Raw genomic sequence first — 17,907 nt, forward strand, 5'->3', positions numbered from 1 at the left:
ACCCAAACACGCACACACGCATACAAATACGGCGAAAGGACTTTATCTTGTTCTTCCTCTTGCTCCTTCCTGGGGAGCAGGACGAGCTGTCAAAAAACAAACAGCCATAGTTGCTCCAGCGGCTCCTGGCGAAGCGGTACTCAAAATTAACGATACGGTAACGAAACGATCCTATGGTTCGCGGTACCGGTACGGTCCTTGATCATCTCCAATCCTATCCTTTGTAATATATGTAGAGCAAATGGGATATAACCAACTACTACTGGATATATAATACAGACAGATCTGTTTTTTTTTTTGAATGTGTCGTGCCAAAGTGATTCTATACCATCACAAGTTCTCCTTTGCCGTCGGGCAGTTAACCAGTTTCAGTTCTTAAGCAGAGTGTCATATTAGTGAAATCGCATAGTATCGAACACCATATACTAAACATATATATACTATATATTCCGAAAGGCCTTATCTTTAAAGGCCCCAACCCCCCACCAAAATTCGATCTATTAAAACGGGAGCGCGTTCGCCGCGAGACAGCTTCCAGTTGGATTATTCAATCGACTTCTTCAAGACGTATATCGATACGCAGCGTTTCTACGCCGGCCACAAGTTGGATTTCAAACATCAGAGTTGTGCCGGCGGCCCTGGTTCCGGTGGAGCCTCCTCCGGAGGAGTCGTCGTCGGCGGCACCAGCAACAACAACAACAGCAATCTAACAGCAGCAGCAACAGCTGTGCAACAACAGCAACAACAGCAGCAGCAGCAACAACAGCAGCAGCAACAGCAACAGCAATCGAATAGCAACGGCAGCAACTCCTCGGTGGCCTTGTCCCTGGCCCATCCGCACGCCCACGCCAGCCACGCCCACAGCGGCCACGCCCACGGCAGCCACGCCCACGCTCTAGCGATAGCCCACGGTCATCACGGATTGCTGCCGTCGGTGCTGCCGCAACAGCAACAGCAGCAGCAGCAGCAACAACAGCAGCAGCAACAGTTACCGCCGGGCGTGGGTGTTGCAAGTCCGCTGCAACAGCAACAGCAGCAGCAGCAACAACAGCAGCAACAGCAACAACAGCAGCAGCAACAACTAATCAACAACGGAGGCGGCGGAACACCCACTTTGCTCATCGGCAACGGACCCAGCTCATCCGGAGCGGGACAGGGATCTTCGGTGTCCTCCGCCGCCGCAGCAGCAGCAGCAGCGGCCGCAGCAGCCGCCGCCGCCTCCTCCTCCTCCGCCTCCTCGTCGCTGCCCCACGTGGCGCCCCATAGCCTGGGACTCAGTCCGCAGTCCAGCGCCGATTCGCAGCAGTTCAACATCTTTCCGGCGATCTTTAGCCGCCAGCTGAACTTCTCGGCCGGCGGACAGGCGGGCAAGCTGAGCATGGACGAGCTGCGTCCGAACCTGGTCGGCGGACTGCTGGGGCTGCAGCAGGGCCTGCTGGAGGATCATGCCAGCATGCAGCACGGGGGCGTGGCGCAGGACACCAAGTTCATGTCGTTCCAGGACCAGCGGCTGATGGGCATCGGCGGATCGGCGCACGAGAACCGGCTGCTCAGTCTGGCCAGCTCGGTGCAGGACACCCGGTCGCCGATCACCACGCTGGAGAAGTCGTCCTCCTCCTCGCTGAACCACCAGCGCAAGTGCAGCAGCACGCCCGAGGACTTCAGCGCCCTCTACTCCGGCCTGCCCACGCCGGGCATGGACTCATCCTCGCACCACCACACGCCGGCCCACACGCCGCCCTCGCGCCTTTCGGACCACACCATCTCGGGTGAGTGTTGCTAATCTCGGTGTCGGGATCGGGACGGGGATGGGGATGGGGAAGGGGAAGGGGATCCCTAATCTGGCCACAATGGCCCTGGCCATTAGCAGGAAATTACCCTTTGGCACCCCTTTCTTCCTCTTTTTGTTCCTCTTCCCGGTGACTGCAGGGTCCTTTGTCATCCGCCTGTTTGTTGATGCTCCTTTGCAGCTTCCTATTACCGCTCCCTTTGTACACGGCTTATCCGCCACCGCTGGCCACCACTCTAGTGGAGATTACACAGCGGGACAGCAGGACAGCTGGACAACCTCTAATCCAAGCACACTTAATTCGCAATAAAACCAATGAGCCTTCGGGACATTAAAGGATATAAGAAAGCGAATACCCTATTATTGTTTGGGTATAGCTCGATGGGTTATGGACTCTTTTAAAGATAATCGATTGACGATTTAACACATGAGTTTAGAGCAATATTTGAATAGGAAAATATTATATATTGATCTTGCCCTAAGATCACCTTGAAGCCAAAAAAAAGCATTGGAAAATATGCCGCTTAACCAAAGCGTACAAATTTCTTACAAACAATTGATACAACATATTTTTAAAAAGTTTGAAAAGCCTAAAAACTCTCAATATAAAATTTGGCAAATCGAACTTTTTATGTTAGCCCCATGTCAAGATAGGAATTTTATCTGATCAGGTTACTATATTCTATACTTACCATAAAGAGATAAGGATCAAATATGCCAAACTTTGTGACACGTTTGTCACATTTCATTTTATCAAATCTGTAAGAAAGTTAAAACTTTATTTCTTGTATGAAATATAATTCTTAGCTTACCTTGAGCAATAACTGGAAATATATTATTTAATAAACAATATTGTTCTGGATGGATTGCATCTGTGAGTCCAGTTCCAACTTGAAGACATCCCTACAAAGATACATATCTTCTTTAATCGCTCTACAAACGTCGGCACAATAAGGTTAGAACTCACCTGCTGAAACTTCTGGGCAAGTCTGTCATATCCCCTAAATAGGTCATAGGTACATATGTAACCACGGAGGGAATCAACTTTTTTAACATTATTGATGACGTAAATTTAATTTAGTAAATTTCAGTATTATCAAATTTATATTAGTTGAACATAATTCTAACAATAACAAAGACTTAACAATCAAGAACCTACAACAGACTTAAAACTTGCCATTGCGAAATTAAATAACATAAATTCACCATACAACAAATAATTTTCAACATACATCATGCAATGTTGTGGTTTTTAGTTTGTTTTTGACTGTAAGTTGCATGTTTTATAAAGTTAAACTAAGGTATGTGAGATAGTATTGATATTCGCAAAAGGCCACGTCACCGATAATGTTAACTAAGAAATTATCCCCTCCTTAGATGCTTATAATTCCCAAATAGTTCTGGCCTACCAGTCATGACCTAGGTGCTGTGGTAGCTGAAAAATCAGTTAGTGTTTCGGTTCTTGTGTAGTGATTACAGGAGGTATGTGCGATGTCACCACGTCGGGTCTGGATCCCAGGACGCAGTGCATCGACCGCCTCTCCCAGTATGTTACCTAATTAAGTATTAGTTCATTAAATTAAATATTTTTACCAACTTTTTAGTTAATCAATTACTGTTAGATTTATCCTATTTCGGTCATATTTATAAATATGGTGGCTTTCATAAAAACATTTTTTAGTGCACACACACATATGAACATAATTAATAAACTTTCAATAAAGTCGAACCGTGAAAAATCAAGAATGCTACACAAATTTCTTCCCACCAAATTCCCTTTAAAATTGAATGGACTTTCGGTTTGAAGAAATTTATGTAACATTCCGCTGTTTTATAAAACTCGAATAAAAAGTCAATTCAACTTTTTTTTGAGAAATATGAGTTACATGAACGTGTTCTGATAAGATCATTCCGATTTATAAATTGTATGTAACACAGGCTATACCGAAAGTTTAATTCTTCCCACGTGGGCTCGAGTTATCTGAAAAAATAGAATTAATGACTCCTCCTTCACATCACCAAACTCGTAAAGTTATAGAACTGTTTATCCTTCAACCTGTTGGCCATCGCTGAAATTATTAAGTCGTTTTAGTCCGAGCTTGCATAGGAGGTACAACCTCTTAACTTTCAAAAACTAGTTATTTTCGCTTTTATTTCCCTAATAGATATTTCTGTAACACTGCAAAATTTAATTCTTAGACGATAGTTGCTATACCCCGAATTATTTAGCTCGGAACCGATTGCGATAGTTGTTTCTAAGCAATCAGAAAATCCATCTTAAGATTTTTAGACAATAATATGAATTGAGCAAAGTACAATAATTAAGTTTCAATTGAAATAGGTTCGTAATAATAAGGATATTTAAGGATCCAGATGTCAATGTGGGGAACGAACAGAGTTCGGCGAAGGATAAAAAAGAACGATAAAAAACTTGCGCAGTCATTAAATTAACTTACTAAATCGTTGCGTTCTAAGCACAGACAAAAGATTAAAGGGCTATTTTCTAGTCAATATGTAAAAGAATAAGCAGGTTTTAAACGCTTAATTTGTATAAGTTTTCTTAGTCTTAATTCTACTTTCAACTCAAGGTGTGGAAAACTTTAGCTATGGTCGACCAATCGTTGTTTTAATAATGTTAACTGCTGAAAAGAGAACTATGTGATTCAAATTGTTGCCATGGGAAAAATAAGGCCTTCTCGGCTAAAATATTTTCCAACTTAATTTAGTACCTTTAACCTATAGAAAAAACTGGGCGAATGAGTTTATGATCAAACTCAAAAGGCAGTGAAAAAGGTTCGTTTTACAACTACCTTCCGACAGTGGCAGATTTAGGATTTGTCTATGGGGAGTTTTCGAAAACATTTTTTTAAAATTCTTTTTGGATACCACACTTGCTTTCGCTTTTAAACTGATTAGGAGTATTTGTCTCCCAAACTGTTGTTTAAAAGCTTTTAAAGATCCGTTTTCTATTTATACAAAATAGGTTTACGAAATCATTATTATGGCTGACCGATAGGTGGACTGAATCACAAAAATATCTGCTTATTTTGGTTGGAAGAAATGTGTGTGCTATATAATTAAAGTTCCCCCAGAACTTATTGCAGTAATGTACAAATTTAAGTACGGGCTTTTAATAGATAAAATATATATTATGTATTGCATCTCGAACAAGGAATACTATTGTGAATTTACACGTTAGAAACCAGATGTCTTAAAAAAAGACAGTGTTCTGTGGAAAAGCTTATGAAAGATATTGTTTATATGCATGTTTGGAGTAAAATAGACTTATTCAGGGGTGTGTACAATGTACACGGAAGGGAAACTCACACCAGTTCAACGATTGTCCGATTTCAAAACTTTTTCTGCTTGCATGTAAAAACAGATCAATTTATATAAATGAATAAAAGTGTTATAAGACCATAAACACATGGCCCTATTAGATTGGTATTAACCAAAAAAAATCCCAGAAACAAAGGCTAACGAATGTTTTTAATATTTGAATCCCGACGAAAAAATGAACGGGATTATCTGTTCCGTCGAGATTTGCACTTGGAATACCCTATTATTTTTATTTAACGTGTGCGGGATTAATTGACCCTATTTGCTTGTGCAACAGGCGCCAGGAAGGAACATCCGACATCCATTCAACTCCTAACACCCAACAAAGCCACACCCACAACGGCAAGGTCAATTGCATTAGACGGCGGGCGGTTTTGAAGGTTTCGAAGGTTTTCGGAGGACGAGATGGCGGCAAGGTCCTTACTTAACATAAATACCGGTACTCGCTTCATTTTATTTGTGTTTGTGATTCAATTAGGAGGACGGTATCCAGAACATTTTCAACATAGTTTGCATTTTGTTAACGAGCTAAGCGCGTCAATTAAGCGCCAAAGGCCGAGGAGTCGAGGTGGAAAATGTGAAATCCGAAATGCGAAAGTACCAGAGTGCCCTACTTTGACCTTTGGCCCGTTATTTGGCCACCTTTAGCCGCCTTTTTGGCCGGCACGCGTCGTCACAGGGGTACAGGTGACGGCCTGGTAGGACCGGGATCAGGACTCTCGTCCTGCAGCCAGGCTGCCTCGATTAATGTGCCAGAAATTTGCATAAATTATCCCATATTGCATATTCATGCGACCGCCGTCGTCTGTCCAAGTCGCCGCTTTTCACCTTTTTACGACAATGGCAGCGTCTTGTGGCCGCAGTGCGGTGATGGCATGTCCTGGTGTCCTGGTGTCCTGGCATGTCATGGTATCCCCTTGGCCTCCCCTGGTCTCCCCCTGGTCCTGGCAATTATGCAGCATTTTGCGGGAACTTAAACAACCCACGCATACTAAACAGGAAAATTATTATAACAACGCGCATGTTTTTCGGTTTTTGGTATCCTTGCAGCGGAAGGCGCCTTCAAGAAGCTCAAGCCGGAACCCAACAGCGGCCTGTCCACGGTTTCCGCCGGCATCACCTCGCCAGGAAGTGGATTATCATCGCTCAGCCAGCACGCCGGCCACACCCCAACCACAGCGTCCTGTCCAACGCCCGCCAGGCGGAGACATCGAACCACATTCACACAGGTCAGTTTTCAGTGCTGGTGGAGCCCAAGGATCCCCCAGATCCCTCCTAAGTACCTCTATCCCCCTCCCCTCGCCGGCTGAAATCCTAATTGGATTTCGTGAAGGTTACTCGTAATTAAAAACTTTGATGCCACAAGAGCACCGGCGACAACCAACAACAAAAGGGTACTTGGGCAACCAAGTACCTGGCTAAAAACAGGCGAAGCAAGGTGTCTAATAGAGTCCAGACGATGGATAGTAAAAGAAACAAGTAAAGCTCTGTCACCTACGTTCATACAATTGGTTAGGATTGCAAAGGATCGATAACTAGTTTGAAACCTACTTAATATATCGCTTTACATTTGAAAAACTAATAAGTGGAAAAACTTATCTGCCTTTTATAATCAGCTGTCACTTAATCGATTCGACAAATACTTAACAGAGAGTTATTCCAAGACTTTTAAGCTCTAACTTTGACGCTAGAGAAAACCAAATTTCTTAAGAGGGACTTCATCTGTCGAGTAATGCTAGCCGGCACTTGAGAAACCGGACCTTAATGAGAAAGTTTATTCTCCCTTTTTCGGTTATGCAATTTAAGTAACTATGATTTTCTATATATTATGCATAATTGTTATTTACCCGGAAGCGGTACATACGAGCATTAATCAAATTTCTTGTGAAAGCAAAGTGAACATCAGTCTAGGTTCCATAACTTGAACATCCATCTAACTAGTGAAATTTTCTAGATACAGAGTCTTCTCACCAGACCGAAAGTATACTGTATTTGTTAAATGTTTTGTTACGTTTTTCAATACTTGACTTGACTTGCGGAGATAGAATTATTAAAAAATTTGACTGTGTAACTTATGAAGTGTTTTTATGTGGGCGACCGTTTAAAATAGTTTTCAATTAAAATTGAGCTCACTTTTAAACGAAATCCGGATAGATGGCTTTTCCGAAGGGGAAATTCGCCAAAAAGCTAGGATTTAATAAGGAGAAACAAGGGAAGCTGGGGGAATAAAAAAAATCACCGCACACCGAATTCGCCTAATTAAAATCCGCTTAATTTCAGGAACAATTAGCGGAACTGGAGGCAGCGTTCGCCAAATCGCATTATCCGGATATTTACTGCCGCGAAGAGCTGGCGCGAACAACAAAGCTGAACGAGGCGCGGATTCAAGTGAGTAATGCCCTCCAATCTACAGTTCCAGCTCCACAAAACAGACCCGAATCCCATATCCCATATCCCATATCCCAAATACCAATCCCAAACCAAAACCCATTCCAATTGCTCGCAAGGAGCGGAGCCAATTACTTCAATTTCAATTTCAACAGTTGTTCGTGCCAGAGTCACAATGTGCGAACAGAATCCCGGGTGCCCTGACCGATATAGTTTGGGATATATCCTGCTGATGGACCGCTGATGATGGTGGTGATCTTGGTCACCGATTAGCGTGCGATTATTCCGACTGACTGGCTCGCAGTGGTGTTGCTCTCAAGTATTTTTCGGTCATATCTAAAGCCCTGGAACCCCTGACAATCCCCGGGAATCATTGAAAACCCCCTAGTCCGCATTGCCAAGCTCTCGGTTCGATAGTTCTCCTCGGGTGCGCTTTCAAGTGCGCCGCGGTAATAATTAATTTATAGTTTTATCATGACTGCTAGACAAGTGGGTTTCGGCGGGTGGTGGGCAATTGCTGGGGAGTAGGAAAATCAGGGAGTAGGAGGGTTGACGACTCAATCAGCTATGTCACATGTTCGCCCAAAGGCAGGCACTCCTGTCTCTGCGGTGTCGAGTTACAGGGATTTCTATTTTATCAGCCTTTTTAGAAAGTACTTTTGAGCAGGTCCCTTATAGTCAGCAACAGAACTCCGAATATCTATCAAGAGAATGTGTACAAAAATAGTTGATCTAATCATACTTATTCCCATGCTCTAGAAAGTCTTAAGATACCAAGAACTTATTAAATTGTAGATATGTGAGTAAAAATAAGCATGATTGGTATTATTTGATTATGGACTGATCGACTATTAACCTGAATAGCTTTACTAGCCTAGTTTAAATGATTTTCTATAAAACGAAAGTATTTTGCGAGAGCCTAATATAGAATACTATTATCAGAAAACCTAAGCATATTTTATCTACTTCAAGCCCTCGAATGTCTTAAGCAACAAGAACATATTTAAATATAGAGATTTGAGGCAAATATAGCATTGTTAGTCTAATTTCAATTATTTTTTTTTTAACCAATGAAAAAAAAAGGTTCTTAAAGTGATTGGCGTCGTTAGCATAGGTAGCAAGCTGTTCAAAACAGTCGGTCTTTTAGCTGTACGCCTTGATTTGAAAAACTGGAAAGAAAAATCTTTTTTTTGACTAAAATCTGAATCTTGAATTTTTGACTAAAATCGGAACTCTATTTTTTCGCCCTAAAAATTCAGTTTTTTGGCTGCTACAAAGAAAATAAACCTCAGATCGAAGAGTGTCATACCCCGTTGAGCTCTTTGCTTAATTTCCAATCGATTGGCGTTAAAACCTGAAAATTTTTAACTTTTCACATTTTTCGCAAAAAAAGACCATACACCCCCTCACAAAAAATTAGAAACTTGGTCAAAAAATAGATTTTCCATAAAGTAATTAGGATCGTTAGCATAGGAAGCAAGCTGTTCAAAACTGTCGGTCATTTAGCTGTACGCATTGATTTGGCTAAACTACGACTGAAAAACCACTAAAAAAATGAGATTTTTTGACCAAAATCTGAATCCCAAAACAAGATGATGCAACCCCTTAAAAAAAATGAAAAAATTGGTCAAAAAATAAATTTTCTTTTAAAGTGATTGGATTTGTTAGCTTAGGATGTCAGCTGCTCAAAACTGTCGGTCTTTTGTCTGTACGCCTTGATTTGGCTAAACAACGATAGAAAAACCGTTAAAAAATTGGCATTTTTGACAAAAATCTGAATCCCAAAAATAGATGATGCAAATCCCTTACAAAAAATGAAAAAATGGGTCAAAAAATAAATTTCCTTGAAAGTGCTTGGATTTGTTAGCCTAGGATATAAGCTGCTCAAAACTGTCGGTCATTTGGCTGTACGTCTTGATTTGGCTAAACTACGATCAAAAAACCGTTAAAAAATCGGTATTTTTGACCAAAATCTGAGTCCCAAAAAAGATGATGCAAATCCCTTACAAAAAATGAAAAAATTTGTCAAAAAATAAATCTTCCTTAAAGTAATAGGGATCGATAGCAATTGAAGCAAGCTGCTCAAAACTGTCGGTCTTTTAGCTGTACGCCTGGATTTGACTAAACTACGATTGAAAAACTGGAAAGAAAAATCGTATTTTTGACTTCTTTGCAAAAAAGACGATGCAGGAAAGTACCATATAAAACTTACAAATACCTATATCATTAGAAACTTGTTAGGATTATTAGGACATTTGGCATATATTTTCCATACTGATCGAAATCATTATAAAATACTGCAATTATTACAAGGATACCCTTGTAATCAGCACATCCATTTGCCCCTGCCCCTTTCTTTTGGAACAACTGTTCTCGGTCAAATTAGACACTGTAAACCAGAGAGCAGAACAAAAAAAGCCTTGTCGGTCTATTATCGCCGCATAAACCATATTTTTCAGCAAATGTTCAAATATTTACCACGCAACACCCTTACGGAGAAGAACGAGTACCGCCTCCACCACCCCCCGAATTTGCAGCCCTATAGGGATATTTGTACCCCCTGGTAATCCGACGATTGCTCGCAACTTGACTCTGGCACTCAGCGCCCTGCAAAGAAAACAGCGTGTTGACAAATTTTTCGTGTATACATTCTACTGAAAGCGGGAAAATTGACGCTCATCTCGTACTTTGGCTGATGATGAGGGAAAGACGATGACGATGATGATAATGTTGACGGGATGATGAGGTGGGCGGGAATGGGGGCGTTCCTGGGCACATCTGCTTGGAAAATCCATCAGCCAACAATAAGTATGTCTCAAGTGCAAATTTTGACTGCATTAGAACTTAATTGTTAAGTGCGAATAAACTATTCAATACTTATATATATAAGTAAATAGTTTCTTAATTGTATATATGTAGGTTCGTAGGTCCGTATTTATCATACACTAGTTTAATGTTGAACATGGCTCATCACGACCTTTAAACAATATGTATTGGTTGCCATCCTCAGAAAAGTTACTAAAACTAAATAAATTGAAATTTCAATCTTTACCCTCTACTTATAAGAACTCACATAGCCTGAAAAGAAAGCAAATAAGAGTGATATTATCCGGAGAACTTTTCATAACACTTTTTTTTTATTGTTAAAGTAAAAGTCCTACCTTAACGGATATTTCTGACTGATAAATTAAAGTCAAGAAACTATCTGTTAAAGATGACCTTCATTTTAAAAGTGATCACTGTTACAGTCGCGATGATAAGATTATTTTTCACTGTAGATATGTGTAGACCTCGGCGGATTATGTTGATGAAAAGGCAAGAGGGGTAATCAGAGTAAAGCAGAAATTCTGGACTCGTAAACAAACAATCGTCAGAAATGAAAGGTCTGCGACTATATTGATTTCACCAGCTTACTGTTTATTTGTAGTTATGAGGCGCAAGTTTTTGTTTTTAGGGGAAAGGCGCCACTTGCTATGAGATCTTTGGTATTTGTCGCCGATTCGCAGTAAACATAAACATAAACATAAACATAAGGGGTAGACAAAATTGGATATGCCTAATGTCATATTTCAGGCCCTCAAATGAAACTCCATTGAAAAAACAGTGTGTGTTTCCAGGAAAGTTAGTCACCCGTTGGCAATTAGTCACCTTTCGCATTTGTAGGTCACCGATGGTGGAATCTCCAATCCCCCATTCCCATCTTTCATCCTCCATCTCCCACCTGCAACCTGCAATCTCCTCCTGCTAAAAAGTTTATCTAACTTCTCCAACAAATGGAACAAAGGCGAAAAAATAGGAAAAAGTGCAGAATCGAGACAAAAACTCAAAGCGCTGTGTGGTAAAAAAAACAAAAAATTAAAAAAAAAATGCGAGTAAAAAACAAACGTTGGCAGCGGCTAAATTTGATTAAATGCTGAAAGTAAATTCAATTTGAATACGTTTAATTTTCATATTTCCGCCGTGGCCGAGTGGCTAATGTGTGTGTGTGCCTTTTGACCATGGTTATTTGTACTCCATAATTTGCCTCGGTATAATTTAAGTTTTTGGCTGCCTCATAAACAGGCAAACTTAAAGATCTGGGAGACCCACCAAACTCATTGGAGGCTAGCAAAAATGTTGGCTAAAATCGAATTTCCCTTCGATTTTGTTTGTTCTTGTTTGGCCCGTGGATGTATGAGCATACATATGTACGTTTGAGAGTGTGCCATCAAATGTATCCTTAATTGAGTTTCCCCACCCAACTACACATCCACCCACACACATTCAGCTGGCTCTGAAATTGAACGACAGATAGACAGAGCTCCATCGAATCATTCCGACAACGCATTTTCCACCCTCAAAGTGGAGCTACAATCCATACCATACCATCCGTACCATCCATACCATCCGTAGCATACCATATCCATGGCATACCATACATGGCTGATGGTTAAGAGCATTATTTTGCAGGGCAGCATTTTTCTGCTGGCAACAGCAGCCAGCCAACCAAACGAAACCGAACGAGCCATAAAGTGGGCGCTGAAAACAACCCCCGACAGGCGGTACTTTTCGTTTAAAGGGGCTACGAGGGCCCCAGCACAGACTCAGAGCCCCACAGACCCAACATCCCATCCCAGCCCATCCCATCCCATCTCTCCATCACCCAACAGAGATGTACGTGTACATAGTCATGGACAAAGATAATAATAATGATAAAATAAATAAGAAAATGAAAGGAGAAAAAATCGAAAGACCCGAGTCTGAAGTCTGGGTGCCGCCATTACAGCTTTGCCTTTGCCCTTACTTTTGCCACCCTTCAGGACATTTTCCTCCCTCGCATCCTCTAAGTAAGTCAAAGCAAGCTGAGCAGCTTCCAAAATGTCGGAAATTTCTACACACCATCGTGTCCCACTCCACTCTCGATCCCATTCCCATCCCAGCATCCCCATCTTGGTCGTCTTGTTGTCTAGTGCAGAGCCCTGCTTTCATCTTGGCAATTTCTTTTCGCCATCATGGAAAAAAGGGACGCAGGCAGGAGGCAGCAGGGAGGAGGGGCCAGGACACCATCATCATCATCAGCAGGAGGACCGTCTTTAATAATATCTAAACAGGGCAGGAAACCCATACCCATGGTCCTACTCCCACTCACTTAGAGACCCTTGCAGCAAACAGCGTCGTCAACTTATTTTCAATTTCAATTTAGTAGATTTTTTCACTCATAAGACGTTGGCATCGTGTCCTTAGCCCGAAGCAAAGATGGTGAAGGGGAGGCGGAGATGGGGGCTGGGTACTGAGTCCTGGGTCCTGGGTCCTGGATCCTGGATGGGGGTTTTCCATTTAGCTCTCTGCCTTCTTATTTCATCATTAAGCTTCGTTTTCTTCCCGCCGAGGGTTTTTTAAAGTGAAACTTAAAGGCTCCTTAAGCCCTCTGCCGTCTGCCTTTAAGAACTTAAATAATAATCCCCGACCAAATTTGTTCCTTTCCTCTGCAGGTCTGGTTTCAGAACCGACGCGCCAAGTACCGGAAGCAGGAGAAGCAGCTGCAAAAGGCCCTGGCACCGTCTGTGATCCCATCCTGCAACGGGATGATGAGGAACATCCAGGGCTACAGCGTCTCGCGGGGCTACCAGCCGTATCCGCACCACAACACCATGAACCGCTATCCCCAGGTGAGATCCTATATCTATCTATACTCCTACAGCATATTTTATAAATATTTTCTGTATAATCTGCAGGACCTGTTCCAAATGGGCGCCTCCTCCTATCCGGGCATGACACAGCCGTTCTCCATGGCGCACAGCACGAACATGGGATCCGTTGGAGTGCGTCAGGACTCGATGGGTTAGTAGGGAGGATCTAATCCTAGCACTCACCCAAGCTCCCGGGATCACTCTGGGGCTAGAACACTATTACTATCACTTTCACTGACCACTTCATGATCCGCTTCTGACCATGGTTCGATTCGAAATGATTGATTGGTCTGGATCGGATCTGGAGATCGGACTGTTGTAGTTCCCGAAATATTCCGAGATTTCCCGAGCTTCCCCGAGCTGCGCCGAGTGGCCGAAACGAGGCCTTCGCGCGAGGGAATCTCAGGTTGTGTAGAAATCTTCTCCCCGAATCCCGCGTGTCCCCCAAATCCCCAAGTGCCAAATCGAATCCCTAGGCCGTAAGTAAATTTCCGCTGCAAGCGTCTGGAGTCCGAGTTTGTTTATCGGGGGAGGCGCCTTCACATATTGGGTTACTGAGCCGAAAGCCAGGCGATTCTCGTAATCAGGCGTAAACAAATCAAGTTCTCACCAACTCAAGAGGGTGGGGAGGCTACTTTTTGGAGGTGACCTGCCGGATGTTAGGGAGGAGTCGTAGTAGAACTTGGCCAAAATCCATAAGAAATAGTGAAATGAATTTCCGGCAGGTTAAGAAATCGTTCTTCCAAGTCAGTCGTGTGTGTGACTTTAGGTGGTCATTAGCTGGGAATTTCCGCAGCACGGAAATGCAAGGTGTCTAGAAGAATCCAGAGGTACACATGTGCATTTCTAGGGAAACTTTAGTATTGTAACTTGCGAGGATTTGGCTAAGCGTTGATTCTTAGTTTCGATTGGATAGCTTCAAATATTTAGATATTACAATTATGTCATTCAAACAGTGCCTGTGTGGCAAATGGCTGTGCATTGATTCTCAGTTTTGAGAAGCTTTGATAGCTTTATATATAGATAACAAATTAAAATAGCACTGATTCTTACTACTGATTGGATAGCTTCATATGCATATAAAAGAAATTTTAATTTATAGGTTTCAAGTGGATGTGGATGTGTAGTGTCGATTTGATAGCTTTATATATACATGATAGTTGCTCTATAATAATCGCTTTCCCTTCATTTCTTTGCAGGCATGTCCCCGGAGGACGAGTGGTACAACAAGAGTCTGTCCGCCCTGCGGATGAACTCCTCGCATCATCCCAACCTGTCAGCCCCAATGCTGCAATACCAGACATAATCAAAAACCTTTGACGACTTCTTTTAAAAGATCGCACCTTAATTGGCCTTTAAGGTGCGGTGTTTTAAGAGGTAGTGCGTCAAACGTAACGTCCTGTAACATCCACAAAATATTTCTCTGTCTATATCCTATGCATATATCGTGTATATATGTACATAGTATATATACCAGTCATTAGTTTCCAGCCCCAGGATGTGTGCAGATCGTAGCAGATCATTTTGAGTTCCGGAGCGAAATCGTTCAATGTCTGGGCGGGGTTTACTCATAAGACTTGTTGATATTATTCTGTTTTTTTTCTACACATATTTTTTTTACATTTTTTTTTGGACAAACGAGATCCAAATCGAATAAGAGGGGCAAACATAATGGGGTAGTGCCAGAGTCGGAGGTAAACAAATACGAGTGGATGGTATTGTAATAGGCAACTAGTCATAGTATCTAAGCAAATTGTGTATTGAGATTTTATCGTGGCATTATAAAAAGTAAATTAAAAGCATAAATCGTGCGTATATATATAAATTTAAATAAATACACTAAAATATGTACTAGCGATAGCATATAAGTCAGGTTGCTTAGCCCCAGTCTGGTCTGATATGATATGATCTGATCGGATCTACTCCTAGTTCCAGTCTCCCAAGCATGCAACTCTTTGGTTGCTTCTACCGACTCTTTATTGCCTGCTCACTATTCATTAAACATAGCTTACTCAAACATACGACGTACTTATAGCTCCCCCACCCAAATCCTTCCATCTGACCCCATTCATAGACCCAAAATGCACAGGAAACCAAGCCAATCCCAAACGAATAACACTAAAAACCCTCTAACTAATTCAAGGTGTGTCGAACTAATTATAAGATGATTTTTTTTAGCTAAGCAATGCATTAACGAGTTATATTTAATAATAATACTAAACGAAACAAAAAAACAAAACAAACTGAAACCAATAAAATACATCACCTATATATATTTAAATACGAAAAAACAAGAAGCCAAACGAAAACTACAAGACGCATGTTTAACAAATTATGCCAGACACAGCAAGAATGGAAATAATAAAAATATTAAAAACAAATTTCACCAATGCATTACCATTTATTTATTTTTAAATCGAAAGCAGGTGCATAAGGAAATGTTGATGTAATTTAAATGAACCCAATGGTGAAATGTAATATTTTTTAAAACAATTTCTCTTTGCCACCGAATTTTCATAATCTAAACATTTTATTTGTATGGTAGTGTAAAATATAAGAGACTACAGATTTTTTCATTGCCTACATCTGAGCGTTCAGGTTTATAAAATATTCCTGACAAAATTGATCTGCACTTCCGAGTTTCACGGCTAATTTCTTGATCTTCGACACCAGGCCAACATAAACCGTAGAAAGTGACTGCTGGGCTATAACATTTTCTAACTGGAAGACAACCGTTAATTCAGTATAAGGGACTAGAGGTGGGGCAATCGCTTGATCGGCAACAAAGGCCCTAAATATTTATGAGCGGCACACCTCTAGTTAAGCCTTAAAACTTATCGTTGGCCACCTACGAATTTTCCTGTTCTCCTGATGCTTCGAATTGAAAAATCGCTAATTTACTTCAACAAATTGAAGAGCTTCGTAGCATTTTTTCATTCAAAATGCTGGATTTGTGGCCCTCAGACACCAGGCAAACAGAAATCATAGCAAGTGGCAGCTGGTAGTCAAAAGTGAACTTAAACAGCTGTTCATTTTCAAGATGGCGGCCCTTTTCATATTTCCCCTCCTCCCACTGACCAATAGAAATTGATCTCCATGGGAAAGGACCGTTAGTTGTGAGCCAAACGCAGACCAGAGATGAGCAACAATCGCCGTTTCACAAGATGATCACGAGCTTGTCACGATCTTGTCACGAGCTTGTCGCGAGCTTGTCACGTTGTCGAAAGGAAGCAGTCACTAGGGCATCTCTAAGTAAGCTTGGATTAAGCAAATCAGCTGATCGTTTTACACTTACTAAACTTTTATGTTCGCCTGGTGTCTGATATAAAATTCTAGCAATTCGACAATTTGCTAGACGAGCAAATATGGTATTTTGGATTCCTGATTTCTATTAATTGGCATTTAAATTTTATTGTTAATCGGTAATGAATTAAATTAAAAACGTAATGAGGGCTGAAATGCATCATGAATTTCACGATTTTTGTGTTGCTAAAATTGGCGTTAAATTACCTTTACAAGGTTTCACAGAAAACAATTAATAAACGTATTTTTGCACCTTTAACTTGCGAAGGTTCATCGTTTAATATATAGATAATGCTTAGTGCCTCTTGACAAGAGATTTTTAGATAAAAGAGCTGAAAGACCGACTGTTTTGAGCAGCTAACAATTCAATATTCCGACTTTTCTTCGCAAAATGATTGCTAAAATACCTAGTTTTTTTTGGGTGTCATTTTTCAAATTCTCCATCGGCAGCAAGGTGTAAAATGTCAGCCTTTTGTGTATCACCATATATGGTTGATGTAAATAAATTCAAAGTTTTTACGAATCTGCTGTCGATTAAAGAGTCCCATAAGGAGTGTGGGAGCCGAAGTTCTGGCTCTTAGGTTGTTCACTTGTGCTGGGTGAGAATGTTTTTCAACCGGTTGAGGAGTATTCCCTGCCTGGGCGGCGGCAGGAGGAGAAGGAGCAGCAGCAGCTCCTGCGAAGAGATCCTGCCCAGGGAGCCGGTGGTGCTCAACGTCTACGACCTCGTCGATACAAATTACTATACCATGGCGCTGGGCGTAGGCTTCTTCCACTCGGGCGTCCAGCTCTATGGCCGCGAGTACGGCTTTGGGGGCCACGAGTTCCCCATGTCGGGCATCTTCGAGATCCAGCCCTGCAACGGGCAGGCCGAGTTGGGCGAGCACTTCCGGTTCCGGGAGAGCATCCTGCTGGGCTACACACACTTCAGCAGCGCGGACGTGCAGCGCATCGTCGACCAGCTGGGCCTCCAGTTCACCGGGAACAGCTACCATCTGACCAGCAAGAACTGCAACCACTTCTCGAACAGCCTGGTCCACATCGTCTGCGGCCGGAAGATCCCCGGCTGGGTGAACCGACTGGCCTACCTGGTCACTTGCGTGCCTTTCCTTGAGCGCTGCATGATCCCCAGTCCGTCACAGCACCAGTATCGCCAATCCTCCCCTCAGCATTGAGTTATCCGGTTACTGACCCAATTAAATTATATTTGCTCTAAGTTTTCTTCCTTTTAAATTTGGCGACGGGAGTGTTCTATACTAAGGGAATATTTGAATAAATTTAAAGTCAAAATACAGTTAAAAACATATGATAGCAAAAGAGGTGCATTTCATATATGGTTAAGTGTCCAAACATTTCGAATATTATAGTACAAAGCGCATATAATTGTGCAATTGACATACAATTCAAGATTCGCTCTTA

At 41.8% G+C, this 17,907-nt stretch overlaps 2 protein-coding genes across 2 annotated transcripts; both read left to right on the plus strand.

Annotated features, from left to right (window-relative positions):
- Positions 1-469: 469 nt before the first annotated feature.
- LOC108015427 (homeobox protein ARX) lies at positions 470-14,991 on the plus strand (the record flags this gene model as incomplete). The annotated part of the gene is made up of 6 exons (XM_065868267.2): positions 470-1,769; positions 6,179-6,357; positions 7,409-7,516; positions 12,988-13,164; positions 13,231-13,336; positions 14,385-14,991. Coding segments are annotated over 6 exons (1,977 nt in total), but the record flags the coding sequence as incomplete, so codon positions are not given.
- A 1,949-nt stretch (positions 14,992-16,940) lies between these two features.
- Positions 16,941-17,694, plus strand: LOC108015089 (deubiquitinase DESI2). The gene has a single exon (XM_017081329.4). It carries the CDS (start codon positions 17,094-17,096, stop codon positions 17,661-17,663), a length of 570 nt encoding a protein of 189 aa, XP_016936818.2. The 5' UTR covers positions 16,941-17,093; the 3' UTR covers positions 17,664-17,694.
- The last annotated feature ends 213 nt before the right edge of the window (positions 17,695-17,907 follow it).

This window comes from Drosophila suzukii, chromosome X (assembly GCF_043229965.1).
Source record: "Drosophila suzukii chromosome X, CBGP_Dsuzu_IsoJpt1.0, whole genome shotgun sequence".
NCBI lineage: Eukaryota > Metazoa > Arthropoda > Insecta > Diptera > Drosophilidae > Drosophila > Drosophila suzukii.